Source organism: Parambassis ranga, chromosome 1 (assembly GCF_900634625.1).
Source record: "Parambassis ranga chromosome 1, fParRan2.1, whole genome shotgun sequence".
NCBI classification, from domain to species: Eukaryota; Metazoa; Chordata; class Actinopteri; family Ambassidae; genus Parambassis; species Parambassis ranga.
In genome coordinates, this window is record NC_041022.1 from 21,510,055 (window position 1) to 21,536,799 (window position 26,745).

The following is a 26,745-nucleotide window of genomic DNA, read 5'->3' on the forward strand; positions in this document are numbered from 1 at the left end:
GTAAGTTTTGTGGTGCAGCGTATCTTCAGCATACATTGACCGATTACAGCCATTCAACTATCAAAATGTTCATCTCACAGAGGACATTCCGGGTCAACTTCAAGTTTTTTTTTCAAAAAATTATAGTTTTTCAAATATTAGGCAATCTCGGTGTCATTTTTAACATGGGATTCGAGAGAGAGCCCTTCAACGAGGGTCATCTGCCAAATGTATCTCCTTCTACCAGTGGCGTAGGAAGCATTAAAAATGTGGGGGGGGCACCTTCTGTGGGTGGGTGGTGAAATATATATATGAAGTAGTTGCGATTTCCTGCAGATTTTAACAGGTTGTTAAACTATTTTACCTACAGAAGTAAACACTTAATGACTATTTCAGAGACAGATTCAACAAAAACTCATTGATTTTAAAACACAGTGACAAACAGAAACTAATTCCAAGTGAAACAACAGTTTTGTCAACCACACTGGTGCTACTACACTAACAGATTATATACAAAGCCTCCATATCTACCGCCTTCTCTCATTTACAGAGACAAAAAACTGGCAAATCTCCCTCATGTCCACCTGATAGAGTTTTCCTGTCATCACTCCCCTCAGCAATAGAACTTCCTCCACTAACAACCAATATAAGTGAGCTTTAAAATATATATATCATCAATGAAATAACATCAGCATATGTTGAATTAACACAGTGGCCTTCTCATCATCTAAGTTTCAAAAAGTTGTTGGGCCATGAACCAAACTGCTTAATGCAGATAATACTGAAACACTAAAAATACTAACTTAAAAAAATGCATGTCTTTATTTTTATTTGCTTATAAAACCACTGAATTCACAACACACCCTGTGGATGTGTTTATAATGATGCACTGCCTTATCTGCTGCATCAGTGTGTCCCTGTTCATATAATGCTCCACTGTGTCCTGACGGTCCATCACATGTGTTTTATTCTTGCTGATAAGAATAGGAGCAGGTGGCTGTGCACTGGCTGGGCGAGGCTGAAGCTAGCAGGTTAACAGGAGCTAACCTGGCCTCATTACAATATGGGTTAATGCTGAAAACAACTCTAACTCTCTGGTCCACTCATGTCATCTCCTCATGTCCACTGTGTGTGGAGAGGCAGCAGAAAAGGCAACAATGTCGTCAGACAAATAAAACCGTCTACTGTAACTGAAAGTAAACAGCAGCTTCCTCCCAACCTTTCTAAGTTGATTTAACATCAACCTAACGTCACCTGGGTCCGTGTGACAAAACAGTAAGAAACAGTCAGGCTTTAGCATGAGCTGGACTTTGTGGGATGACAATGACGTTACCTCCTTCAGCTTCGAGCAGCACTGACGGTTCTCTTTACGGTGTTTTACGCTGCTCAAAGAAAGCCACTGGCTTTGTTAGCTCCATTACTATAGTAATGGTATTGCAGCTGTGGTAACCAGGAAAACATACTTATACACCTATGCCTCCTACAAATGTCAAGCTACAGACTCCATTTTAGTCTTGAAACGCTCATTAGATGCTGCTCTATCAAACTTGTATTCAGAATTTTCTAATTCCGGATCGTTTCCACACGCCAGGCTCTCAAAGTTGGAGTGGTTTTTGAGGTCTCCTCTGCTGTTACCATAGTGGCAGGCTGACACACAGAGGCATATAAAGCTCTGATTCTGCAGCAATTCAGAGCCATCCTTCACATCAGCATTCAAAGCAATGCTTCAGCTGCAGCAATTAAACTTGCATTTTCTTCAGGAAATGCCCTTTTCTAGTTTTAGTATTAATTAGAGCAAACAGTAAAAAAAATGCCTTTTGCTTTAAACTTTCTACAATTAATTTCAATATTTCTTCACAGTAAGTCTTTTAAAAACACAAAACTACATAAGATATCTGTCAGAAGAGTAAAAGTACATTGTTACATGCACATTTATACAAATCTGCAACATCCACGTCACTACAGTTCAATAGTCCTAGTGACTGTGTGAGTGAGTGAGTAAGACTGCAATCCAAAATTCTAACAGAGTTGATGTCATATGTTTCAGCCCATTTATTGCCTCTATGATTTTATAATATCTGTTGGATAGGGTCCAATTTGTACTGAGAAGCTCCATGTAGGGGGAGTCTCATGCCTCCTACAGGTGACAGGGTGTATTAAAGATGTTCAGGAGTTGGAGTACAGATAACTGTGTCGATTGTTCCAGAAGGTATCGTCTTGCTCCTGAAATGTAAGGAGATTGTAATCAAATTTTAGGGCGACATGACCAGAACATAAACATCAGAGATCAGGGGGCTCTAATCTTTAAGACACAGACATAACACCAGAACAGTGACTTTGTTGTGCTTCATTAGTCCTTTTTTCACTTTTTCCTTGTTGGTCACTTCCTGCCCACAACGTCACCAGTGCTATATAAACTCCTGCACCTGCCTGCAGATCTTTGTCACTCACGGCACAACCCACTGACAACAGCCAAGATGGTAAGTGGTGAGAAAAGCTTCATTCACTGGGTGTTTCATTGCTGTCAGATTCTGTGTGGTCTTCACTGTTTAATGTGTACACTTTAAGGGAATATACAGCTTATCTTACTGCCTGTGTTTAGCTTTCTGAGTGTACATAAAATAGTCAAATAAATACATTTGAAATGTATCAGCTAATTACTGTGTGGTCATAGTGAAACATTTGATATATATATCGAGTCTATCACTGGCATAACTTAAAGCCAAAATAAGATATATTGCTTGCATTTAACAATTTTAAATGCTTTTTAATGATTTATTTAAAATGAGTTATTTTGTCACATTTAATTAATGGTTATTATTGGTAATTCCTACCTCTCATGTGTTTTAATGAAGATCTAGAAAATATAAATCTATATATAGTTTTAAGCCAAAAAAAAATCGAAATTATCAAAATTATTTATAATATATATCACTTCCTAGAAACCAATTAACTGTTCAGTTAATACCCTGAGAGTAAATCACATGCATAAAGTACAATACAGGTAATGTTCCCATTGTATTAAATATGGAAGGGGTAGCTGGGTACAGTGTAACCTACAGTTCTTTGCACTTTGATTCTAAATAACTAGAATAATTGAAATGACTCAAATACCTGCAGGGTTCAATAAGTATAACTTTTGTCTTGAATACTTCCCAGTTTCACATTGCCTGTGAAGTCAATGATAAACTGAACTAATCTGAGATGTGAGAAGTGGACTGAGGGTGTGGTACAGGAATATAGGCGCCAGCATGTGTGTAATGATCGGGCGATTTATTGCTTTATTGATTAGGTGAAAGGAAACATTGACTTTGAGTAAAATGTTAGATTTTTTTTGATTATCAATGTGCACTTATCCACACTTTATGTAGAGTTTGTATAGTATATGTATATAGTGTGCAGATTGAAGGTGGCTGTGTGTGGGTGTATCTTTATGGGTTTACTGCCTCTATATGAAAAACACATGATAACAAGCAAACACAGCACCTTCCTGTTTGAGTACTTTTACAACCTGGGTACACGGTTTCATCCTGGTTGATCATCAACAGCAGAGATAAGATCAGTTTCCTCATTACAAGCTTTTACTGTACACATTTAGTGCTCAAAAAGACCAATTAATGTATGTGTATGTGTGTCTTTTAGGCACACATCTTAATTAAAAAAGTTATAATTAAAAGTTCTGAATACAACTATTATTCATTGAAGAAGTCATTTTAGTCATTTCCCCTATTCCTCTCTGCCATTTCCCTTTACAGCAAGTCAAGGACATGTCATTCAGGGAGGGGCAGGAGTTCAAGATCCGCATCATGGCCAATGATTCGTAAGTTTGTTTTTTTTCCAGATGTGGATCCGGTTATGTTTAACAAAGTATTGCAGTGGGAGAATGGTTTGTGTTCCATTCGCTTCTTTCCTTTTTATTGTTCGCCCTTCTGACCTCTGTCTTCCTGCCTCCATTTGCAGCTTCGCCATCAACATCGGACATGATTCTCAGAACATCGCCATGCACTTCAACCCTCGCTTTGAAAGTGGCACCATTATCTGCAACTCCTTGTCCGGTGGGTGCTGGGGTGACGAGTACTGTGAGGGTCAGCTCGCCTTTTCACGTGGGCAAGAATGCAAGGTGTGTTGGTACTCACTAAAATAGATACAAGGTTCAATTTGTAAAGACACAAGCAGCAGCTAAAGCTGTCAGATACCTGATTTCAAGGTGTTTTAGCTTTTAAAGCATGAAGTTGCATTCTTATGGTTTAATCTTTGTATAGACAACAAAGGCTCAACACAGGTCTGTTTGAAAGAGCACTGGCTGCAGATGATTGCCACATTCTTTCAATGTTTATTAGTCATTTGGTCTGAGCTCAAATGTCATAACCTTTTTTTCCATAAGGATGTTAGACGAGCTAATAAGTGCTAGGTCAACACACATTCATGAGCAAGTTTATGGGCTCATAAAAATTGATAACGGCAGTCCCACCCTGATGTCTCTGGTGGAGTTAAAAAATAACTGTTCCCACACAGATCAGCTAAAATATGTTTTTTTTATCTCTGTCCCTGTTTTTCATCAGTTTTACATCAGCTTCAACAATGAACAGTTCTACGTCAGACTTCCTGATGGCAACATGATGAGTTTCCCCAACCGCCTGGGAGATGTCAAGTACAAGTACTTTGATGTCAGCGGTGACGCAAGGATTGTTGGCATTAAGATCAAGTAGTGGTTGACCTCTTCTTAACAGCTGACCTTTAACCTCTTCATCTTACTGCTTGTTGCTGAAATAGATTCACCAGATACCAGACCAGATAGTATATCTTTTTTTTTTCCAACCAACACTGAATGCTGATGTTGTAATGACAGCATGTGGCCCAAAGATGGAGCCACAGCACATCTTACCTGACTGTGCATTCTGAAGAGCTCATCACTCACTGAGGTTACTAATAAAAAGTTGTGAAAACAGTGTTGTTTATTCATTTTTTTGTCCTTGTCTGTATCTCAATGACACACACACACAATTATAATAATATTAAAAATAAATTGCAGCGTGATTGCTAAATGCACAAGCAACATATTTCTAGCTGAATTTCATACATATAATTAGGATTAACCTGAACAACCAGCTCTCTTACAACAGCCCTGACAGAAGTGGGATTTGAACTGAGTACTTTCAAGCACCGGACTTACACACTGAGCTAAAGGATGTATGAATATGCACATTTTCTAGAACCTATTAATCAACCACACAAATGGTATTTAGCTTAAATATAATTTTTGGATATTATAATACAGATCGTTGCTTTGATTGCTATCAAATTACTATTACTACTTATGGACTGACGATATATATAGATATCCATTATAATATAATCACTGTTTCATCTTGCTTGTCATGTTTGCTCTGAACTGTATCATGTTTGCTCCTCTCTCGCTCTCTCTCTCTCTCCTTCATCCTCTCTGTCCTGTCTCCCTCCTTCTCCTCCTCTACCCGGCCGACTAGCAGCAGGACTGGTTCTCCCTTAAGTTGAAGGGTCCTGCTCAAGGTTTCTTCCTCTTAAAGGGAGTTTTTCCTTGCCACAGTGCTCTTAGGGGGGTTCGGGTGAGTTTCTGTGAAGCGCTTTGAGACAATTTCTGATTGTAAAATGCGCTATATAAATAAAACTGAATTGAATTGAATTGAATTGAATGTGGATGCCATTGAGAGAGTATCAGGTGTTTCAGTTGGTACTTCGGTGCCAGACAAATCAACACTAAAACTAGGGTGTGAATCTAAAATCATATTAAAAGAATGACAGTGAGTGACTGTACTGCAAGTAACCATTCCATGTATTGCTGTATTATGTTTAGCTTTGACGTCTGTGTTGCTGTTAAAAGTCTGCAACGAGGCAATTTGTCATGATTAGGAATACACATTGATTACATAAAATAATAATGCAGTTTAAACATGTAAACATTTTTACAAGATAGACAATAAAATACAGGATTAAAGGGTTAAATCTGAAGGAGCGACGGTTACAATAGAGGTAAGATGAAGCACATTTGTTTAGAGACAATTTGCAGGAGGACTCAAAAGTTCTGTATCTAGAGGCTGAGGAATGTAGCACGATGCAACCACATTCCTTGGAAGGAGATGAAATGTGTGTGGTTGTTGGTGTGTGTGTGTGTGTGAGAGAGAGAGAGAGACAGGTGTAAAACAGCAAAACATAATCAGCAAACTGATTTTTCTCCTAAGGATCTATTGATAACACCCTGGTCGCGTATGTTTAAAAACTTTTTTTACATGAATAAGTCATAAAGTTTCCAAAGAAACAAGATCTGGCATCAATCCCTGACTCTTTCTTTCCTTTGATGCTGCTTAACAAGAAGAGAGAGCAGGAGGTTTAACAATATTACACAAACCTGACTGTAACATTTCATGTTTCAGGCTAGTAACGTACTATTTACATCTTATAGAAAAGTGTGTCTAAGTCTTATTGGGAAGTGACTACTGACACCTGCAATCACAATGGGAAATGCTATAGAAAAGAGGAACTGGGTTATTTGCACATTATTATATGTTGTATATACATGACCAATATTGCATGTCAACATTAGTGTCAATGCCAGTACAGTAACTCTTAAAGGTATTTTTTTTCTTGAAGAGGAAGACCATAATTATGCTACTCCTATACATAAATAGGACAACAATGAGACTATATTAGTCTGGCCAGCTATATGCATTGGTTCTTTTCCAAACCCAACAACAGTCATTTACCAGTGTACCTACTGCACTGTAAGCCGTTTTGAAAGTCTTTTGTTGATACAAGACTGGTTGTCGCTCTGCCTATATGTCACATCTGCGTCCAGGGGGAGTTTATTCTGTATTCTTTGGTACTACTCACTGGAAATCCAACTGCATTTCACAGACCAGACATATCCTTTGAATATGAAAGAAAAAGAATTAGGATAGCTGGTGAGCTGGCTAAGGCAAAAGCAAATCTGTCAGTGTGCAACTGAACAGTTGTTGGCTCAGTTTGATTCATTAGGTGTATTTGATGTTTTTTTCTGATTTTACAGCTGGATCAAAAATCAACAAGACTAAATCTGAAACTCTGTCAGGATGTTGAGTCAAAGACACTTTTTTTCCCCAACTCTTCAGGCTAAAGTTCTTGCAGTGGGGTTGTCACAACTGACCCAGGATCAGCCCTGCTTGACCCCACAGAGTGACCTTTCTGAGCTAAGTAATCTTTATAGTTCCGTGTCAGAAGAGTGTAAAGAAAAGGGTTGATACAGCTGTTCCCATAGGTCAGACATGTGACAAAGAAATTGACATAGTTATGAGCAGCTGGGGACAGTGTTTTCAAGGACTCTGGAGAGAAAAGTTTGGCGAGCTGCCATCCCCAGAAAGGCAAGAAACAAGCCCAGTATGCTACCACAATGCTAAAGATCATCGATACAACTTTTTGTTTGAGTCCTCTCCTTCGGGCAACGCGGCTGCTTCCTCCTAACCTCGCCTCTGCAGCCCAGTAGCGCCTAGCTAGACCCACATACAACCCAACAATTATCAATCCAGGGACTAAAACACTTGTGAAAAACAGGACAGTGATATAAGTCTTGAAGGCATCAGGGGTCCAAGTAGGGAAGCAGATTCTTTTAACCAAACCAGCCATTGTGGGTTTGCCCTCCCTGAGTCTGATCATCACCATCATGGGGAGCGTCAGCACGAAAGCTAACCCCCAGATAATCCCTGCAGATATTCGGCGGTTGCGGGACGAGGATCTGTGCGCGCTGAAGGGCCTGGCAACAGCACGGTAACGTTCCAGACTCATGGCGACCAAAATGAAGACACTGGCGTGCATGGTGAGGAGGTCAAGGCTCAGCAGCATGCGACAGCCAGTCTCACCGAACAGCCAGTCGTGGGCAAAGTAGGTGCAAACAACAAAGGGAATGGTGGAGAGGTAGAGCAGGTCAGCCAAAGCCAGATTAATGATGTAAACGTACATGGAACCCGTTCGGCGCAAAGCGGCTGAGCGTGTGATGATGAGTGTGTACGTGTTGCCTGCCACACCCATGGCACACATGATCATCAATGTTGCACCAAGCAGGGATGTTACCCACAGGCCTCCACTGCCTCCAGCAGTGCCCCCATTCCCCTGGGATCCTCCATTACCAGCGTCTGGGCTCACACCAAGTCCCAGCTGGGGCGTGATGGTGACATTAAGAGTACAGTTCATCGCAGATTCATAGATCAATCCTCAGGCTCTTCAGTGTAGGAGCCTGGTGATTGGCTCCTGAAGGTGTATAGTCTGTACTAACATATTACAGGTTGAGGTGAAATACAGGAAGAAGATGTTTCTGAGAATATATCCCAAACAATCCAAATGAAAAGTTAACTTGCCTGTCAGTAGGTACAAGTGCAGGGGGGAGCAGCTGCAAAACTAACAGTGCTAAAGCCTCCAGCAAAGATTTAAGCCAAAACATGTCACACATGAGAGATGTCCTCAGTTACAGAGTGCAGGGTTCACTCTCTGTTGGCCTGAGGGCTGCAGTAGATCTGACAGGGGGGGGATCATCTGAGAGCAGCAGAGAGGTGCACTGCCTTTCAACCGGACAACCTGTGCTCAAAGTCTGTGATACTGAGCTCTTGCAGTGCAGAATTCGAAATCAAACACAATGCAAATGTTCCGGATTCAGTGCTTGAATTCTCCTGGGAGTTTTCCTATGGGGAGGAGACAATTATTATGTCCATTCCAACATGGCAAGGGGAGGAAAATAGATTCCTCAAATATTTGTTTAACTTCTTCTCTTGGTTGTAAAAAGTCCTCGTCCTTCTAGATTTCCTTCCTAATGTAGGCTCTCCAAGTGTAAAAGTCCTTTGTTTTATCCAGATCATTCACGATGCTCCCTCCTCTATGCCTGATAAACCCTCAGTTTCCTCTTGAGCACAATTTACCTCCAGGTTTTGTGTCTTTGTTCTTTGGAGTTGTCTTAGAGTCCTCTCCTCCCTCTTTCTCACCAGGGTGATAAACTAGCACAGGCCTATAGATTTATGTGGTATTCCTCTTGGGCCTCAACCTGCTGTCTCTGAGCACCAAGGTGCAGTTTTAGACACCCAGAAATTGCTGGCAGAGGTAACTTTCTGCAACACACACAGTAAACACACAGAAGATGGGGACATTCTTACAAAATAAAAAGAGATTTAGTATGATATTTATAGATCTTAATGAAAGATGTAAATATCTGGATTCAAATTCTTACAGTGGACAACATTTGGTTAAAATGTTTTATTAATTTTATATGCTGTCAGTCGCCCATGATCAAGCATAGAAATACATTGAATAAAATATATTTGCTTCAACCACTAAAAAAGTACCAAGAAAAATCTTACAATAAGTTCAATTTTGATTACAATTATTTAAAAAAAGAAAAAAAAATTGCGGGGCATTTTTTTGCCACATGGAGGTGCTGTTACCTCATTCAATGGCTTTTAGTGTTTTCAGCACATGTGCTTAAAAATGCATTGTTATTCAGCTGAACTCAACTTAAGAGACTACTCTACTACTGCTTGGAAGAAACTATAACTTTACACCTGGAGCCCATTATACTAGAGTAAAAATATATTAACTACACTCAACCCCGTGAATGTGAATGGATTTTTCTGTACCTTTTTGATCCATCCATCTGGATGACAAGGCAGTTAAAGCCATCATGATATCATGACTATTTTCATTTGTGCTTTTTTTCCCCACTATGACAAAAGTATTTTGTTATATTTGACCACCTGCACCTCATTAGATTTGTCCAATCCAAAACCTTCACAAGTCACACAAAGAGATGTTTTTCTGTGTCAAAGCAATTTAAAGTACCATAACTTACATAAAATGGAAGAATAAGAAAGCTAAATAACAGCTACATGTGGAATGGTGTCAGAGAATATGCCAGTTTGTGACACTAAAAAAATACAATGCTAATAGTGTGATCGAGCTGTTGTAACAAACAGATCAAGCACATAGTTCAGTGCTATGGCCTGTAATAGTTGCATCTGATGCACCACACACAACCTCCATATCAGCTAACCTTAGCTTGTACAGGCTAAAAGCGCACATCATCAGTTCATCATGTTCATAATGTTTCAATGTTACCTCTGTACATGTAGCTTTGTGTAGTATGATTCACTGTATAATAAATACAATTTTACAACAGTATTTTTTTTGTCACCCAGACTAGTTTCAGATAGAATTTAAGTAATTGAACTAACTGAAAAAATGAGTCATAAAGAAAGACAAGTTCTGTTCAGAGTAATCAAAGCCAAATCTGTCACCAAATACAAGCTAATTCTTACATTATGACTCTTTCTAATTTGACTTGTTTTAAACAGTTTTTTAAAGTTTTAAACTCATGACATCCCAGTTTTTGTCATTTTGTTTTGTCAGCCATCTCCGGTGCAACCATAGTAGTGATGAAGGTCAGAGTTCAGGTCAGTGGCAGAACTGATGAGGTGAGGAAACGGAAATGGTCCCACAAGCATTTGATCCATTAATGCCTGCGCTTAAAGAAGGCCTCCACTTAAAAACACACAAAAGTCCAGAGTTAGAACGTACGACCTATTAACCATGCAACAAAAGGTGAAACCCATTAAAAAGCTAATTATCTAATCAATATTTAAATACTTACTTGCGTACTCCTGAGGGGACATCTGAGCATTCAAGACATTGTTGAAGTGTTTCAGCCAGTCTTGCTGGTCGCTCTCTGTCTCGCACGTAAACAGGAAGCAGCGATCAGGTGTTTCTATGGTGATGCCGTGTTGCCAGGCGCCATTGCAGTGGTTGCCTGCAGGTAAGCCAGGCGAGGCGTTGTAACCATGGTCCCTGTTCCCCAAGAAGACTTCACCTTTGGCAAAGGCGTCCTTCAGACAGAGAGCAGGAAAGAATAAGAGGTCACCTACAAGAGTTCAGTTCACAAGTAAAATAATTGCGTTGTAGTTCAAATCTTTTAATAATAAAACTGACAGAAAGTCCTTAAGAAAGTCAGAGTCAGAGAAGCACGAGCTTTGCTGCTTTTTCTCAAGAACACTACTGCATGAAGATCAGTAATTACTGCCTCCAGGACTGGGCTAGTTTGTTGAGTTACCTTTTGGTGAGACCTTGTGACCCAGCATACCATACCACAGAAAATGGCACTGGTCTGATCTAATATGTCAGATGGTTTGAAACACAGAACCAACGAACAAGTCACCAGGTCTGTCTGTATGTTAACATAGACCATTATCACACCAAAAATGAGGATGCTGATCGGTCCTAACTGTGGTCCAGTCACAAATGCCCATGATGATGCCTGGCAAGATATGATTTTTGTGATCTAGCTGCATAGCAAGGTAAGCACAGACATGGTGCTACACATGTGGAAGGTCTGGAGTATCTGGAGAACGAAGAGTCAGAACTATACTTGTAGTTTCTAACAATAAAAACCTCCACCAGCAGACATACTGGTCCCTTTTATACACACACAGCACTTTTGATGCAGCCTCTGGGTACACAGCCAGTATAAATGCATGGCAAGTTATCTTCCATGTCTCCATTTTGTCTAAAGGCTGAAAATACTCCCTGTTTTAAATAGAAACAACTGTTGTTCTATCAATCCTGACCTAACGGGTTGTGATGTAACCATAATGTATATGTAAACGTAAGGGTTGCGTCCTTTTAAGAATGTTGTCTATAGAGGCGTGTCCAAGGACCACAAATGTTGAGTCCCATGTTAATGGAAAATTCCCTTTTTATACTTTTCTTTACGCTGCTTCTTATTTAGCAGGGGAACAAATGTCTTGCTGTGTTGTAAACAAAAATGTGAAAATTAACACGTACAGAGTGAAACAGTGTGTACACAGCATGTAACATGCATAATTTAGTCATTATGTGATTGCATGACACTGCTTTGAGCTGCCTCCTCCACACATCCCCACTCTGCACTTCCTCTTTCTTTTATCCTCCACTTTTCCTCGTCCAGCACTCTCGGGGGAAGTTGGACACTACTGTCACTCTACACCTATAGTTATTGCACCTCCCTACTGAAGCATTACATCAGCAACAATACTAAGCTAATCTCTCTTAGCTAAGCTTTTATAATAACCACTGCAATAAGAAACCCTTCTATTCATTCATCTTTAACGTCTCTCCTACTTTTCTGTAGTGCAGGCTAGCATTTCACTTTACTCTGTGGCCCTACTGTGAGGTCATAACGACAACAACACAAATAATGTCATCAGTATAATTAAGTTATGCTGGGAATGAAAGTACCCCTTCACCCCACTAAGTAATGACTTTATATTCCCAACATTGCCTGCTTAATCACATTTGCTTGGTGAAAAAACCTCCACCCCCCACTCTCCATGCTGCTCATTTATATCTTTATAGAGCACGAGAATGTCGTCAAGGCACCTTTGTACTTCCCACGTGGCAGTTGGTGGTTGAGAAATTAAACCCTATACAGGCGCCCCGACTACACGGAGGTCTTTGATGTGCGTAGATGTTTGCGTGGGTGTGATACATGGCATACCAGCGGATCTTTGAAGTACATGAGTCGTCTGTGGTCCAGCGTGAACCAGCGTTTCTTGAAACCTTCCGTTTGCTGCGAAGACAAAAAAGGAGTCGCAGTCAGACAAGAGGCGGGTCAGACAGAAGGAAACACCACAGTGATACAAAGCAGCAGTGTGATTATTATCAGAGGAGCTGTCTGTCTTGTTCTAAATTAGAAAAAGTGATTCATAGTCTGCTACTAAGTTCCTGATACTTTACTTTGAGGCTGTCACTTGTCCTGTTAGTCCACAAATGTTCCCAGGATTCAAACTGATGTCTTCAAATGTATTCAATAATATAATTTCCACTTAATTTCACCTTTTATAATATTTTCAAGTTGTTTAGGGACCACTAAAAACTTAAAAAAAACTATTATCAATGTGTTTATATTATTGATCTGTATCAGCAGACAGATCATTGGTGTGTTACTTCTATAAATCATTATACAGAATATCTACAATGAATGGAGCAGCTCAGCAGGTGTATTGATGATAAGTTGTTAGCTGGAAATAGAATGCTGGAACAGCACCTGATAGTATAAAATGGCATAACCAACACAAGGTCAGTCTTGACAGCCAAGTTCCTCATACCATAGAATGAGATGAGACCATATTGATGTTGATGTTAAGACATTTCATTTTTTAGAGGTTTGTTCTGGTTTATCTGGAAATGTTGTTACACTACCGTTCAAAAGTTTGGAGATGAAGATAACATTAAAGTAACAGACATACAGTCTAGACATTGTTAATGTGGTAAATGACTATTCTAGTTAGAAAAGGCTGACACCCATCATCTTGCATATATATCTTGCGTATACTATATATATGTATAAAGAAGCCACTATATCAATCTAAATATTGTGTGAAAAAAACTGCTACATGAGCAGCAGGCAGAGCTGAAAGGAATGAGGTTTAGTAGTTTAGAAATAACAAGGGCAGCAGTGGCTCAGTGGTAAAGCAGGGTCCTAGTCATTGACTGATGTATCTGCTGTTCTCTGATTTGTTATAGGAGCATGGGACGATTATTTTGATCATATTAGCAGCCTCTTTTCACTGCTTTGTCAAGAATACTTTCCTTTATAATGAAACATGTAGAGCAGCCTTGTATTGTTTCTGTGAAAAAAAACCTGATGTGAGGCTCTCAGAAGTCATATAAAAGATTTTCTTCTTTGTTGCCCGTCAGGCCCTTAACATTGTCAAATTAGTTTCCTTATGGCAGCCCACCGCATATGAATGTTTATTGCTTCCATAAGACTGATATTAAATTAATCAATTAATCAATATGCTGCTTTTCAAACAATTAACCATGGGTAACAAAGGATATCAAGGCATGAACAGGAAGAAGACAGCCTTCAGGAGTGGAGACAGAGGGGAGATGAAGAGGGCCAAGGCAGAGGTGAAGGAGAAGATCGGAGAGGGCAAGGAGAGCTCCAGGAGGAAGCTAGAGAGCCAACTTGCCCAGAACAACTTGAGGGAGGTATGGAGTGGCATGCGAACCATCACCAGCTAGGATCTCTGACCAGCTGATATATGGAGATCTGTAGGAGGCCAACCAGCTGATCCTGTTTTTCAACAGATTTGACAGGTCTGATAGTCCACTCCCTGACCCCCCTCCCCCTAACCCCTCCTGTGATGCACTAATAACACCTGTCTGTAACAATGTACCTCCTCCTCCTCCCCCTCCCTCGAACCACACTAACCAGTCTCCCCTCACTAACATCACCTTGCCCCCCTTACCCCACCGTCCATTAACAATCCCCCAGCCTCCCTGCCCCTCTCCTCCAACAGATCTCTCTCTCTGCTCTTCTGTGTCCACAGTTACTATCACTACAGAAGATGTGAGGAGGGACTTCAGGGAAAAGCTGCAGGACCGGATGGACTCAGCCCCAAAGTACTCAGGGACTGCGCCACACAGCTGTGTGGGGTCTTCCAGCACAACTTCTCCCTGAGTCTGAGCATGATGACTGTCCCTGCCCTGTGGAAGACAACATGCCTTGTTCCTGTGCCCAAGACCAAACATCCAAGCACACACAGCGACTACAGACCAGTCGCCTTGACTTCGATAGTGAGTAGCATGGGGGCACCCCAGGGCACAGTACTGTCTCCATTCCTGTTCACACTCTATACATCGGACTTCAGACACTGCTCACAGTCCTGCCACCGGCAAAAGTTCTCGGATGACTCTGCCATTGGGGGCTGTACCAGCAGAGGTCAGGAGGCGGACTACATGAGTGTGGTGGACAGCTTCGTGGAGTGGTGCGGACAAAACCACCTGCAGCTGAATGTCACTAAGACAAAAGAGCTGGTGGTGGACTTCAGGAAGCACCAGACATTCCCAGACCCAGTCAGCATAAAAGGTACAGCTACAAATACCTTGGTGTCCACATTGACTGCAAACTGGACTGGTCCACAAACGCAGAGGCAACATACCATAAGGGACAGAGTCGCCTGTATCTCCTAAGGAGACTCAGGTCCTTTAACATCTGCCAGACCATGCTGCAGATGTTTTTCCACTCGGTGGTCTCCAGCATCATCTTCTATGCTGTAGTGTGCTGGGGCAGCAGGATGAAGACGGCCGACACCAACAGACTCAACAAGTTCATTAGGAAGGCTGGCTCGGTACTGGGAGTGGAGCTGGAGTCTGTGGTAGAGGTGACGGAGAGGAGGATACTGAGGAAACTCCTAAGTATTCGTAACAACGTGTCTCACCCCCTGCATGACACACTGCTTTCTGTCCTACAGGAGCACTTATCTTATCTCTTATCTTACATATGAAAACCGGTAGACATTTTACACTGGTGGAGCACTTCTAATATCGACTATGAGAGCAGGTAAAAGAAAGTGAAACACAGCAGCTTGAGGTCTTTTCAGAGCTGAGGACACTCAGGTCTCTGCGTCTCCGGCTGCTGCCAAATCGTCCCCATAAAGGTGTTTAGATATTCTCATTGTGGCGTGAAGGCTGTAAACTGACTTTTCCCTTCTTATTTCACCAGTTCACTCCTTCCACAAATATCTGTCATATGCGTGTGAAGTAAATGAATTATGACATCCATTTGGCAAATCAGCCCAACGCGGCAAGTTAGTGAGCTCTTTCATCTCCCAGCCTGACAGACGGAGATTAAACTGAGAGTCTGGATACAGAAGCAGTTGTGTCGACGAGGATCAGGTTGCTTGATGTTGCCTGTGTAGGTGTTTCTGATGTGTGACAACACCTGCATGCATAAACATATGCAAATATAAAAGAGTCAGTGTAGCCACGGATGCATTCACCGGTAGTATACATACAAATGCCTCTTTGTGTGTTTGCATAATCTGAACACATATCTGCTTTTTTCCTCTGTGTGTGACACTTGAGAATGAAGTCGATCCTCAGCTGCAGGCCCTTCATTTCCATGTCAGACAGACGGATGGACAGAGAGGCAAGCAGGTATAGCAGGTACTCTCAGCTGTCAGTCAGCCTGTCAGGCAGAGGTTGGAGAACAGCCGCGCTGACAGCCAGGCTAGTTAGCCTCTTAGCTTGACTCCTGCTCAATTAAAAAACAGAAGAGTGAGAGCTAGGATCCCACAGGGGGGGGGGATTTGAGGAATGGACTGTATCACAAATGTTACATGAATTTTTGTAAATTACAGTGCAGGATTTGTCTCCCCCTGCTGGGAAATTATAATAATTCTACGAACACTGTTGATACTAATAAACCTCTGACATTTAAGCCTAGTTTATACTGCTGCATCAAATCGATGGCGTAACCCCACAGATGCCCCAGCGTGTTGTTAACCCTTCAAACTTTTGCGTCACTGCACTGCATTGGTTTCTTGTGCAGTAGGGGTATTGTGAAAGTCTCTCGGTGATAATTTAGCTTTTTAGCTCTTCCTGTTTCAGTGAACAATGGCAACAGAGAGAGTGTATCTTATTGGAGTTGGAGGAAAACATTTTTTTGGAATATCGTTTTCGTCCATAATCATGTCCACAGTCAACAACAATTTTTTTAAAAAAAAATGGCAGCAAAGGAGCGCCTAGAACAAAATAGCGTATGTTGCCAACCAAGCCAACCAATCACAGCGCACGTGGTTAATGAGAATAAACATATAGTAATGTGAATGGACTGACTCTCCAGACTAGTACAAGCAGACAGAAGCAAAATCACATTACACAGTTGGACTGCTTTAAAAAAAACTGCCTTCAGATTTTCAAAGTGACCATGGCAACACTCTTTCACCAGAATATCCTAAAATTGTGCATACATTAAACTCTTCTTAGCTTTTGTTTTGCTGCGCTAACTCAGACACCCTGGGGTGATCTTAATACACTGACATTTGTGGTTTATGGAAATGTAAACGTCTGTTTGATACTGCTGCACTGGGAGGCACACAGAAGGAAATGAAGAGGTGGAACATTTAGCCAAGTGGGAGGGAAATAAAAACAGCAAATATAAGTTGAGTATACTTGCCCTGGGACCTGTCTTTTCCATGTATCCCTCCTTGAGAAAGTTCCGTGTAAGTTTGGGTACCAGCTAATAAGAAAAATCAAGTTTGTGCCCCATTGTTAGTGTCTTACAAGAACACATATCACAAACATGAATGCACATGATGCGTAGGTGGGTGTTTGAGAGTGTGTATGCTCACCTCAGCATCGGTTGCCACGGGAAACGCCACCTTTAGATAGTGCAGCTGAACTGCACGAATCGAATTAAACCAGTCTACGATCTCCTAATGACACACAGGTTATAAATCAGAGAGTGCAAGACTTATGGGAATCATTTTTTAATCATGATTCCACATACAATTCTATTTGGTTGTTCAGTCCCCACATACAAAACTGCAGGAAGACACTGAACCACAAGTGAGAATGAGAATCAATGTGAAGGGTAACATGTCCTTGAAAGTGTGGCTGGTGCAAAGGTTGGTTTAGCTGCCTACTGAGATTATTTTTTGACTGTACTCCAGAGTCCATCATGTCAGACCCCTACAAATAAATCCTCGACCTGCTCACAACAGTGAGCTGCGCCATATTTCAATGTGCTTACAAATGACACAGCATGTGATGGATGTGGTTCTCGAATGTCATCTCCTAATGGATTCCATCAGGTAGCAAAAAGTGGTACAGATGGTCTTGAAAAGGTTTGAAGACTCGCCCACACCCGCTACCAGCCGGGCAGTGACCACAGGTTTGTCTTTTAATGTGATAGATGATATATGTGATGTGGATGCTGCAATCTGCTGTTAAACTACTAACGGTTAAGACTAAAGTACTTCAGAGCAGTAAAATAATCAGATTGACTTGTGTTATTGTTTTGTTGTGTATCGATTGCATGCACTGATCACATACCTTGCCTCTGTCGTGATAGAGGAAGATGTTGCGTGTACTGTAGTCCTTGAGGTAGGTGATCTGTAGTCCGTTGGGGTTTCCTATCTTCTCTGGCTGGAAGGTTGCATTGATAGTGTCCACTTTGATCACTGCTTTGGGCTCCTTAGCCTGCACAAAAGAAGTAAGAGTAGCAGTCAGCAATATGAACAATTATACATCTGCTTCCCCTGCAGGATAAACCTCTAAATGATCTCAGGTTCAAGAGATAAACCTTTTTATGTTGCATGTTCAACTATAATTATATATAATATATAATTTTGAAAATGTCTATAAATGACAGCAGGTTCTTGCATGGCCACTTAAGGGTGAATCCAAAAGTAAGAAAATCTCTTGGACCTCTGTGTTAAAATGACCAACACTTTACATAAACACAGTAAATTATGTTTTACAAATCAGATCTTTGCAACAACATACATAACCAATAGAGTTTCTTTCTCTATAGAATCTGAACCAATATTAAGTTAAAAAAAACAAATAAGATTCAAATGGAGGTGCACACACATACTTCATCTTAATTTTGTTCTTTTAAACAAGCATTCTTTTACTGCTTAACCAGAAAAAATACTGTTCATGCAGTCAGCGTGTGTGTGGGTGCCCACATTTTGGCCCCTTTTAGACCATGAGAATAATGTCTATGAAGTTATTATCTACACATCATCCTGCATCATTTATGACCATCTTTTCTAAAACTGGCACTAACCGCAGCAAACCCATGCGTGGACGCTCTGCTTTAATCTACCCTGACCTGAATTTAAATGTGCAACTATGGAGACACAAGCTGTGTGTTTTCTTCTGTCCTTGACTTCAGATCTGACAATTTATTACATTTTTACCCTTTTTGTCACTCTGAGTGTTGAGACAAATTGGCTGGGGAGTTGGAGTCAGTTGGACTGGGGTCACACCAGAATATTTGACACACATCAGGGCTCTCTTAAATCCCAGCCAGCTCAAATGATTTAAACTGGCAGTTGGTGACACTTTTTTCACCCATATGACTGCATGTGGATGTTTTTGGCTTTATTGTATTGTTTAATACAGCAGATTCTCTCTGAGAATACAAAGCAAGAAAGCAAATCTTCACAGTAAAAACTTGAAAACAATTCACAGTCAACATCTGTGTGCCAAGACATATCCTCAAACACACACTATCCAAAAACACACACACATAAAACCAGTTGCATATTGTTTTCCCACTTCCACAGTTAGTGGAACAGTTAGTTTACTGTAACAAACAAAGTGCTCCCAGTGCTTTCAGGCCTAGTTGGTTTGGGTGGTGTACAGCTTTGTGAATCAGCCACACTGGCAGAGGACAGACTGCTGGTTAAGCTTGTCTGAGCGTGCTCAAACACAGCAGACAGCAAGTATTTATCTTGCTGTCTCCTTTTAGGTATGCATGATTACAAAGTCAACTGTGAGTATGTCTCCCCAAATCACAGCATCTTCCTGTCTCTCAACTGTTCTCTAATGAAGACACTTGTGTTGTGGTTTCATGTGTTTGTGGCACGTGTGCTGCGGTGTGTGTTTATCTCCTTCATTAAAGGCTGCTTACGTCGTATTTGGTGAAATACTTGAGGGTCCCCTCCCTCTCTGAAAGGACGAATCGCCTGCTCAGGAACTGCCCGTTGTCCCGCCCCCTCTTCATCAACATGCCATCTCTAGTTCCTGTAGGAAGCCAGCAAAGGCCATTTATTAAAATTGATTTTAATTTGTGTGTATGTGTCTCTTTGTTTGTGTCCATCAATCACTTACCTTCCTCATATGTTAAGTTGTTTGCAGGCTCACAGAACTCTTTCCTCTCATACTTTGCTCTGATCCACTGCTCCCTCAGTACCCTGAACACACACAAACACATAAAATATCAATAAAGCTAGCTTGTATTACTAAGAGCTTAAGACTTAAATGTAAATGTGACAGAGCCCGGGTTGCATGGAATGATAGTGGACACATTAAAGCAGTAACCAAGCGTAGACACTTATTTTGCTTAAAATGTCTCGAACAATAAACGATGCTACCGTAACAGCCACAACCCTTCTTATTTCATCTGCAAATGTAAAGAGACTTGCATTTGCCATTTTGAAATTTCACTGTTATCATCAAGTTAGCGACAATTTACTAGCACGATAACAACAAGTAGCTAATTGCAACAGGGTTTCCCATTCATAGACCAATTTGTGGTCACCACCACACATTTATTCCGTGTGTTTTTTTCCCCAACGTGTATGGGCTACATACACTGCTCAAAAAAACAAGGGGAACACTAAAATAACACGTCCTAGATCTTAATGAATGAAATATTCCAGTTAAATGTCTTCAATCATTACGTAGTGGAATACGGTGAGGATAAAATAACATAAAGATGATCAATATAAATCAAAATTCTGGGGTGGTACTAGGGGTGAGAGCAATGACTAAATGCAAAAGTGATCAAACATCAGGCAGAAAGGATGAGAACAGAGAAATGGTCTGTGGTCAGCACCTGCAGAACCTCTCCTTTATAGGGCTGTCTTGATAACTGCCTCATTTCCATCTGTTGTCTGTTCCATTTGCACAACAGCAGCTGAAACTGATTCACAATCAGTGTTGATCCTAACTGGACAGGCTGATTTCACAGAGGTGTGACTGACTTGGAGTTACATTGTGTTGTTTAAGTGTTCCCTTTATTTTTTTAGCAGTGTACTATTTATTTTAACCTTTATTTGATCAGAAAATGTCATTTTACAAAACAACAGGCTGACATATTGGCTGCGGCCTGTGTTTTTTATAATAATATTAAAACCTTCAGTTGTTTTTGCAATGCATTCCTTGAATGACACAGAATCGAAAGACTGGAACTAAGACACAAATTCAAGTAAAAACTCTTTCACATTTCAATGTAATGTGTGGAGTTTCTGGTGGGGGAAGGGGGAAGGTTCTAAAAAAAATGTATTTATTTGTCTTATCAATCAGAACTAACTTAAAGAATTAAGAGACTAAATCAATTCAAAATGCTTCTTGTAGCTTTAAAATTTGTCATTAGATAAGCATACTGGTGTATATTTAACCTATAGCAGCTTCAGAAAGTGTGTTTGAAACCAACTTTCCTGCACACACTCTGCATAAACTCTGATGACCACTCTGCATAAACCGCCACAAATTTCTAACTGGTCTGTGGGAAACACTGTGTAACCAAACACATGCTTTATGAATGTTTCTTAATCTGTATTGTCATGGTCACCTCTTAGTATCAATCGTGTGGGCAGCAGTGGCTCAGTGGTATAGTAGGGTTGTCCAATAACCGGAAGGTTCGATCCCAACTCCTCCCTAGTCACTGTTGTGTGTCCTTGGATGTGTCACTTTGGACTAATAAAGGTTTCTTAATTAATTAATTGCTGTGGTCTTTGTTCTACCATCAGTGAATGAAACTGTACCATGGCAGAATAGAAGTGGACACGCAGCCTGAGGGTTGAAGTTGTTGCTAGCAGCTATGGCATCTGTCCAACATCAATAAACCAAGATGACCCAGTGTGCTGCAGTAGGTTCAAACTTTCACTGGAAGCCAGTTTGACACTCATTGAGTTGAGCAAGCACCACCTGAACCGTCAGGTGTCTATGTTTTCCCAGTATGCTTCCAAAACTTTTTTTCAACACCAGTTGCCATCATCACCTACACTGACTACGGGGTGTACCATTGTGCAGCTCATTCTGGCACTAAACGCACAAGAGGTAAGATGCTTTAAATGTAGAACAGCCAGTTTTCTAACGTAACTGTAAATGTGTAAGAGGGAGAGAACGGTGAAGAGATTCAGGCTGTCCTCAGGCAAATGTTTACAGACACACATGGTGATATACTCCTTCCATTCTATATTCACACAACTTTCCCTGTTCCACATTCAAACGTTCTTTTCCGGGGGACTACCTGGCAAACTCACAAGCTGTACAAAAAGAGACATGACACAAATATGAAATATGAAACAAACACTTCAAAAATGGTTTTAAGGAAAGTGCCCGATGGCTTTGAAATGGAACTAGACACTGAAAACATAATAAAACATAAAATGATGGAGAGAAAGATTAAAGGTTGTTAAAGACCCAAGGAGAACTGATAAAGGTGAGCCATCTTAGTGTGCACACAAATACTTAATTCACAGTAAAAAAAAAAGATTCAGACACACTGAATCTCACAGAATCTCATGCTCCTCTTTGTCTTAGTGTATATTTGCTTTATTTATCATATTAATGCCGCGCTGACTAGAATAAAGAAAAACCTCACTATAACAAATCAAATGTACTTTACCTTCCTCTACAACACTGATACAGATGATAAGATGAATGCTCTACATCCTTTTCAGCTCTACGACTTTTCAGTTTTTATTCAGAATTTAAAAGAGGAGCACTTTGAAGGTTGTTCAGCTGGGACCTGTGAACCTACAACAATACACACCACGCCTGCTCTCTGCTACATGACCTAGATTGAGTGAAATCTGTCAGGTGAAAAAAGAAACTACTCAAAACACATGTGAATTACTGCCAAAAGCTGAATAAGTGTGTATTTCACACTGAAACATTTCAAAGGCAAGTACAAGGGGCACAGTGTGACAACAAATATTTCAACCTTGGAGGCATTATTTCAACACATCTTGAAAGAAAAACAATGGCTCTGAACGTAAATAAGAAGTGAGCTCATTCTGGAAACTACTGTTTGGTATATACTCTGTGATCTGAAGATGAATGTGGGCCCTTCCTGTGTGCACGCATGCATGCAAACACACGCCTGCACGTGCGCTAACCAACACAGGAAAACCACATGCGTGGATACGTACTCATAAAAAAGGTAGCAGGAACATACTTTGTACAACATGTGATGGGTGGATGTGTTGCTATGGTTACTCACTGGCAGTCCTTGTGGGTTGGTTTGTAGTAGTAGACTGGAACAGTGGCCTCATATTTACTCTTCATTATCTCATTACCATTCTCAGCCATGAACTAGAGAAACATACACACACACACGTGAAATCAGCAGATTATTTGAAGATGAAGGACATGGGGGCAAAGCAATGGACTATTTTACTGTGCAAAATGTCATTTAAGAGAGAGAATACAAATCCTTGTATGAATCATGAATGACAATCAGTCTGAGGCTCAGCAGGCTGTGGGATATAGTGGCAACTTACAAACAATCATGTCTTGTTATTTGGAAATAAAAAAAGAAAAGTCTATTTATAGATTCTTTATTATCAGGATAGTTCATAACCGGGCAATCAATGAGTTAATCACAATATGTATTTTGTACATTTAATCAGTGGAATGGGTTACATTCTAAACTATACCTAAGCTAGCACTGCTAACTTTTAGATCAAAGTTAGGGGCTTTAATGGTGACAGAGTGGCTTTTATCCACCATTTAAATAGCAACTTAACTTGGTGAAGTTGCCTTGTGGTCACCTGATGTTGTGGTTGTCTTATATCACACCATATTGTGTCAAATTCCGGGCAATATGAACTGGCAGCAAGTTGAATGACTGATTTCAGGCAAGCATGACACACTCCACTCCAAATAATTTTTACTGTGCTTATGTTCATAAATAAACCGGATATAAGCATGTAGTGTTGACCAGCTGCTAGTTGTGACACCATACAACATAAATGTAGGAATGGTTTGAATCTTCTAATTTAACTCTTTCTAAGAAAGTACATTTCTGTTATAATATGCTCACTGGGGATATTTGAAGACTCATTTAGGACACATGCTTTTAACTAAGTGCACTATAAAGGACAATTCACACTATTTCAGAACTTGTTTGAGGAGACCCCTGTCTCTTCAGTACACCCAATTACTCAGCCATGACTCAGACAACGAGTATAAAAAAAACAAGTAAAAGAAAAACCTGGATCTCATGGTCCTCCCAGCGGGACAGGCTTAGTGACTTGACCTTGCTGATGTCAGGGATGTTGCGGTGGATCCCAGAGCATGCCAGGCAGATGAACACTCCCAGGGAGCAGGAGCCCCACCCAGGATCTACAGAGCGGAAGATGGATAGAGCAAATGCAGTATGTTTATAAAAGGAAAATAGGCTTTATATGGCTGAGAGTTAGCGAAGGTATTATTCACTTCATGGGAAACATGCCTTACTAAGTATGTAGTTGCTAGGTGAGAGCGATAAGCTTTGTGTTAAGGAGCCTAATTCAAACCTTTGAGCCTCACCCAGATCCGTATTACACAAAGATTTGTTAGTTTATCTCTTTTTTCTCCTCTAAGTCAACAGATATGAGATATGTTTTCTTTGCTTTCACCACACCTGTCTTATCATCTTACATCTTGCCAGTAAACAGAGCTTGTGTGTGAGAGAGAGAGAGAGTCTAGGCGCTATCAGTTCAAATCACAGATGTCTGAGTGAAGAAGCATTCTTCAATTTTCCAACCACAAAAAGGCAGAGTAAAATACCATGTGCCTGGCTGCATGCTCATGCCTTAATTCTTTTTAGCTAAGTCAATGTTTCACAATCACAGGGAGGGAGATGAATAAAAAATTAATCAGCCCACATATGCCAACGAGCACAAACAGTTACTGTTATAGGAAACAAAGGAAATGAGGGAATGTTTGGCAGAATGCGACCTGAGCAGTTGACTCTGTTGGAGTTTACTTGTTTAAACATAAATGTAAAGATAAAAAGCGATAAGGCCTAACAGTCTTTCTTATGTATCCTCAGGGCATACATTCAGCAACTTCCAGTTTTACCACCATGTGTCACGGTGTGTTTAAGGACCTGTTCTGTAACAAAGCCAACAATGTAGAAACGCCAAGCAGGTATTTTTCCAGATGGATGCAAAGAACTAAAATGAATCATCAATTGGCAAAAATAAGTCTTTAAGAACAAAAACATGCAATGAAGTGAATTCAATGTATGTAACTATAATATCATTACTGATAGCTAGATATTGGAGATGTGGAGCATATACTGACAACTTATAGCTGGGCAGGTACCTCACTGACACAGCAAACATGCAAACAGAGTAACTGTAACTATCTACCAACTTAATGATAACACCACTTTTTTTCATATGTGGTCTTGTTTTCTATTTATGTTCCAGTTTCTTCATCTTGAGTTCAGGTTTTTTTAATGGTTAAAATGGTTAAGATGTGGTCACACAATCTCATGACACTTTCACTCTATAACACAAAATACACCTCACTGGTTTATGTTTCTACCTTTCTCGTTTCTCAATACATGTGGCTAAAAGGGACAACAGGCATCTGTACTGTAGATGTAAAACCTGGTAGTGATACTCAAATATATACAAGTGGTTCTGCTAAACAAAAATGTGCAACTTTCATAAACTTTTGTTTGTCAGAATCCATGAGATGCTAACTCTGATGTTAAGTCGCCACTGTCTGAAGGCATTCTGAACCAGCAGCAGAGTATTGATGGTGAGAGCTGCCATGGTGGAGCACTCTATAGAAAATAACTGACAGACATAATGAAGACAGGGTGTTCAGAGCCACATTACAGAGCCGTCCCTGTGGAAAACTGATCAACATCAGCTGACAATATCACCAAGAATATATCAGCCCAGTAAAAGGTTAGGACCATTTGCCAGCAATGATTTCTTTATCATATAATCATAACAGTAGTGCAATCTAATGAAAAATTGACTTCTAACATTCAGCTACTTTCTATTAGTGAGTGGAGTTTCTAAAATGTCTCAAAGCAGGCATAAATAACCCTCACAAAGACCTCCATGGTTGTCTCAAACAGATGAGGGTGTGTGCTAGTCCTACATTTATTCATGTCCAAACTTGTAAGACTCATCTCTTGTACAGAAGTGAAGGACTTCACAGAAGCTGCTGTGTTCAGGTGCTCCAGGAAACCTAGCTCCTCCTCCAGAGATCCACCTCACCTTAACTTCCATTAAAGGTCAGAACAGCAACAAATGTGCCTGAAAGGAATGATATCACCGAACAGCCCTCCTTTAAGTCAAAGCAGCTGAGTGGTGAAAAGGGGATGTGTTTAAATGAGCGTGTTAGTAAAAGCAGGCCTAAATGCCCTGCACTTCCTACACGTCACGTCTCAGCAAGTCAAATATGCCGCAAAGTCTTCCTTAATAAATCGTTTCAGCGCTACTGGAAGCACTTTTTACCTACCTGGGGCGCCACAGTCTGCGCAAACCAGATTTCCAGGCTTCTGCAGGATCTCTCTGAGTGCCCGGGCCGCTCGTTCATTCGCCGACATTTCAGCGTGCAGATCGGTCAATTCCTACAGTTTCGGAGTGCGAGAGAAGGAGGGGAGGGTGGGAGGGAGGGCTGTGGAAAGTAAAGGTGTGTCTACGTGGGCTTCACTCCCCACCCCCCCGCACTCGGGGTGCGGACAAGCCCGCACAGGTACAGTATGCGCTTTCAGCGCAGGCGAGGTCCCGCCTGTTTAATAAAAATCAAAGCAAGGCCTGTTATTAAAAGTTTTCACAGAAATAAAAGCTGGTCTGTCTTCTTGTTAGCTGCCGCACAAAGTCCGCTGTTGACACCCGTCAGGTGGTCTGCGCGCGTCCTGTGGAGGTGCGCAGCCAAAAGCGTCGGACGGCCTGGGCTGAGAGGACGGAGCGCGGCGCAGGCTGCACTAGGAAGTGAAATGCAGAGGTTGTTCAAACTTGCTTTTCCGCATAATTCGAGGTTAGGTCACTTTGCATATACTGCCTCCGGCTGTGAAGTGTGCAAATAATAATATTTTAAATGATAAAATAGGAGTTAATGGGCGGATATTGTATAATATTGGAAGACTTTTTTAATCAATCAGTGCAACAAGATTAGATGATTTGATAAAGAAACACCCAAACATAAGTATTATAGTTAATATAGCATGTTGTAAAAACATATAAAAGTATTCCTGACGCATAA

At 40.8% G+C, this 26,745-nt stretch overlaps 3 protein-coding genes across 4 annotated transcripts; 1 reads left to right on the top strand and 2 right to left on the bottom strand.

Annotated features, from left to right (window-relative positions):
• The first annotated feature begins 2,400 nt into the window (after positions 1 to 2,400).
• Positions 2,401 to 4,928, top strand: lgals2b (lectin, galactoside-binding, soluble, 2b). Its single transcript, XM_028412616.1, has 4 exons — positions 2,401 to 2,459; positions 3,735 to 3,799; positions 3,940 to 4,099; positions 4,542 to 4,928. Exons 1-4 carry the CDS (start codon positions 2,457 to 2,459, stop codon positions 4,686 to 4,688), a joined length of 375 nt encoding a protein of 124 aa, XP_028268417.1. The 5' UTR covers positions 2,401 to 2,456; the 3' UTR covers positions 4,689 to 4,928.
• On the bottom strand, positions 4,854 to 26,476 carry LOC114439521 (arf-GAP with dual PH domain-containing protein 1). 2 transcript variants are annotated; one of them, XR_003671070.1, is made up of 12 exons: positions 25,999 to 26,476; positions 23,744 to 23,874; positions 22,751 to 22,842; positions 19,630 to 19,712; positions 19,430 to 19,542; positions 17,842 to 17,988; positions 17,139 to 17,222; positions 16,964 to 17,026; positions 12,497 to 12,568; positions 10,619 to 10,850; positions 9,758 to 10,509; positions 4,854 to 4,864 (listed from the first exon to the last, which is right to left on the bottom strand). XR_003671070.1 is itself a non-coding variant. In XM_028411515.1 (11 exons), exons 1-11 carry the CDS (start codon positions 26,084 to 26,086, stop codon positions 10,481 to 10,483), a joined length of 1,134 nt encoding a protein of 377 aa, XP_028267316.1. In that variant the 5' UTR covers positions 26,087 to 26,476; the 3' UTR covers positions 9,214 to 10,480. The 2 variants fall into 2 exon arrangements, 1 of the variants encoding a protein (XP_028267316.1); XM_028411515.1 differs by lacking the exon at positions 4,854 to 4,864 and having other exon boundaries at positions 9,214 to 10,509.
• On the bottom strand, positions 7,105 to 8,178 carry uts2r4 (urotensin-2 receptor 4). The gene has a single exon (XM_028411579.1). The coding sequence runs from the start codon at positions 8,176 to 8,178 to the stop codon at positions 7,105 to 7,107; it is 1,074 nt and encodes a 357-aa protein (XP_028267380.1).
• Positions 26,477 to 26,745: the final 269 nt, after the last annotated feature.

Excerpts from the sequence above, each read along its gene's own strand:
- LOC114439521 (XM_028411515.1), bottom strand. The coding sequence starts at position 26,086 with ATGTCGGCGAATGAACGAGCGGCCCGGGCACTCAGAGAGATCCTGCAG. Across the intron at positions 19,543-19,629 it reads CAACTTAACATATGAGGAAG|GAACTAGAGATGGCATGTTG; the intron begins GTAAGTGATTGA and ends GGCTTCCTACAG. Across the intron at positions 17,223-17,841 it reads TCTATCACGACAGAGGCAAG|GAGATCGTAGACTGGTTTAA; the intron begins GTATGTGATCAG and ends GTGTGTCATTAG.
- uts2r4 (XM_028411579.1), bottom strand. The coding sequence starts at position 8,178 with ATGAACTGTACTCTTAATGTCACCATCACGCCCCAGCTGGGACTTGGT.
- lgals2b (XM_028412616.1), top strand. Across the intron at positions 3,800-3,939 it reads CGCATCATGGCCAATGATTC|CTTCGCCATCAACATCGGAC; the intron begins GTAAGTTTGTTT and ends CTCCATTTGCAG. Across the intron at positions 4,100-4,541 it reads CACGTGGGCAAGAATGCAAG|TTTTACATCAGCTTCAACAA; the intron begins GTGTGTTGGTAC and ends GTTTTTCATCAG.